The following is a 2,355-nucleotide window of genomic DNA, read 5'->3' on the forward strand; positions in this document are numbered from 1 at the left end:
CTAGTTGCCGTGCAGCCTACCTGCGCAATAGTCCTACACAGCCTGCCTCTCTCTGGTCGCCTGTCCGGCTGCATTGTCGTTGTCGTCACACGGGGAGCCTGATCTGGCGTGGTTGGGTAGTGGATGGGACGCTGTTGGCTCTAGTAATTGAAGTAAGGGCTGGCTACTCATTCTAGCAGTCGCTCTGTCCATTTATTGCACGTATAAGTCTTGGCTATTACACCCCTTGGTCAATTACACACCACAGCACCCTCCCGTTTCGAATGCGCCTAGTTCCTACGCCGTGCAGGAATCGCAATCAACATAATCATTGAAGCTAGATCCTTCAGCTGTTTGCTTGAAAATAAGACGCCCTTGGTTCCACGTGGTCGCTAGCCTACGATCACTCGTCTCGACATCAGGGCTAGAACCGACTAGCGCACCATCGAGCATTGCCGACCACGCAAGGAAGCGCTTCCTTTATTAGATAACACCCTTGTCAATTGGTCCTCCTTACGATCCTTCGAGCTGGGAAAGAGCTCAGCTGCCAACGAAGCTGTACCCAGTTGACTTGTTTCGCACCAATTCTCGCTTTCAATATGTCTGTCGAGAACGGCCCTGGATCAGACCAACTGCGCGAAGTGAGTTGTTTTACCGTCCTTATATCCTCGTTTCCTTGTACCTTGAAATCTCCCATCGTTCTTTCGAACGCTGGATCTGAAAGATGTTGGTTCAGTGCCTCGCCCTAGCTGCTGTCCTCGGGAGCAGTAAAGTGGCCTACCCGGACAATTCGGCCTACGATGCATCCTTGGCGTCCTACTACTCGGCGCAGCAGGAGGCGATTCGCCCGGCCTGCGTCGTGTTTCCCCAGACCACCGGAGACGTCTCCGACATCGTCAAGACCTTGGCCAAGGAGGGCGTGAGCGACTTCGCCATCCGGTCCGGCGGGCACACGAGCTGGGCGGGGGCTTCCAACCTTGCCGGCGGTGTGACGCTGGATCTGCGCGGCCTGAACAGCGTCGAAGTCAGCGGGAGACGGCGCATCAGCACGCGTCGGCCCGGGGGCCACGTGGGATGCGGTGTACCAGAAGCTGGACCCAGTAGGCCGCAGTGTGGCAGGCGGCCGGGTCGCGGGCGTGGGCGTGGGGGGCTTGACCCTTGGCGGCGGCATCTCGCACCTGTCCCCGCAACATGGCTGGACATGCGACACCGTGCTGAACTTCGAGGTCGTCTTGAGCGATGGGCAGGTCGTCGAGGCCAATGCCCGCGAGAACGCGGACCTCTTCTTCGCGCTTCGCGGAGGCGGTAACAACTTCGGCATCGTGACGCGCATCGACCTGCAGACCTTTGAGCAGGGCCTGGTCTGGAGCGCGTCCTTGATGTGCGACACCTCGGCTCTCGACGCCACCGTCCAAGAATACATCCGCCTCGCCGCGTCTCCGGACTATGACGAGCACGCCTCATTCCTTCTGTCGTTTGCGCACATCGGCGCCATGTCCATGTCCGTCATCGCCGACTCGCTGCTCTACACGGAACCCATCGAGAATCCTCCCATCTACGGGAACCTGGCGAAGATCCCGTCCCTGCAGTCCTCGGGCAGCCTGAAGAACATGTCGGCCGTGGCCGCCGACACGGGGGCCATGGTGCCCAAGGGCGCGCGATCCCTCTACCGCACCGTCACCCTGGCCGCGACCGAGGCCGTGCTGCACGCCGTGCACGAGGTCTGGAGCGACGCGGCGCGCGCCATTACCAAGGTGCCCGGGATCACGTGGGTCATCTCGTTCGATCCGCTGCCGCCGGCTTTCTATGCGCGCCATGCGGGCTCCAATGCGCTCGGCTTGACCGGCCGGGACGGCAAGGCGCTGCTCGTAGCGCTGCTTGATGTTAGGTGGAGCGACGCGGCCGACGACGAGCTGGTCACTTCTACTGCCAAGACGCTGTTTGAAAATGTGCGCATGTCCCCCATCTCGAAAACATTGTGTTTTGTTCTTGGTTTCTCGACGCCTGCAACTGATCAAAGCTGACACATGCTGCATACGCAGATCGAAAACAAGGCACGAGAGCTGGGAAGTTACGATCCTTTCGTCTATCTGAACTATGCAGGCCCCGACCAAGACCCGATAGCGACCTATGGTGAGGAGAATCTGAAGCGGCTGACGGCGGTACGCGACCGTGTAGATCCTATTCGAATGTTCACCAAGCAAGTTCCTGGAGGCTACAAAATTCCCAGCGCATAATGTGGATGCGGTCAATGTCAACGATTATAAGGATTTTATAATACTTTTTTGTCACTGATTATAGACTGTTTATGCTTCTTGATGATTGCCAACTACATACACATACACTAGAGGTTCTGTGAAGCCCAAACGGTCTACT

The 2,355-nt window shown here is 57.9% G+C and overlaps 1 protein-coding gene across 1 annotated transcript; it reads left to right on the top strand.

Moving 5' to 3' along the window:
* Positions 1-703: 703 nt before the first annotated feature.
* PG986_004274 (oxidoreductase- FAD-binding) lies at positions 704-2,003 on the top strand (the record flags this gene model as incomplete). The annotated part of the gene is made up of 2 exons (XM_066840496.1): positions 704-1,031; positions 1,099-2,003. 2 exons carry the CDS (start codon positions 704-706, stop codon positions 2,001-2,003), a joined length of 1,233 nt encoding a protein of 410 aa, XP_066703123.1.
* Between the last annotated feature and the right edge of the window lie 352 nt (positions 2,004-2,355).

The sequence above is a fragment of the Apiospora aurea genome (genome assembly GCF_038362705.1).
Source record: "Apiospora aurea strain CBS 24483 chromosome Unknown utg000003l_segment0_segment0, whole genome shotgun sequence".
In the NCBI taxonomy this organism is placed as follows: domain Eukaryota; kingdom Fungi; phylum Ascomycota; class Sordariomycetes; order Amphisphaeriales; family Apiosporaceae; genus Apiospora; species Apiospora aurea.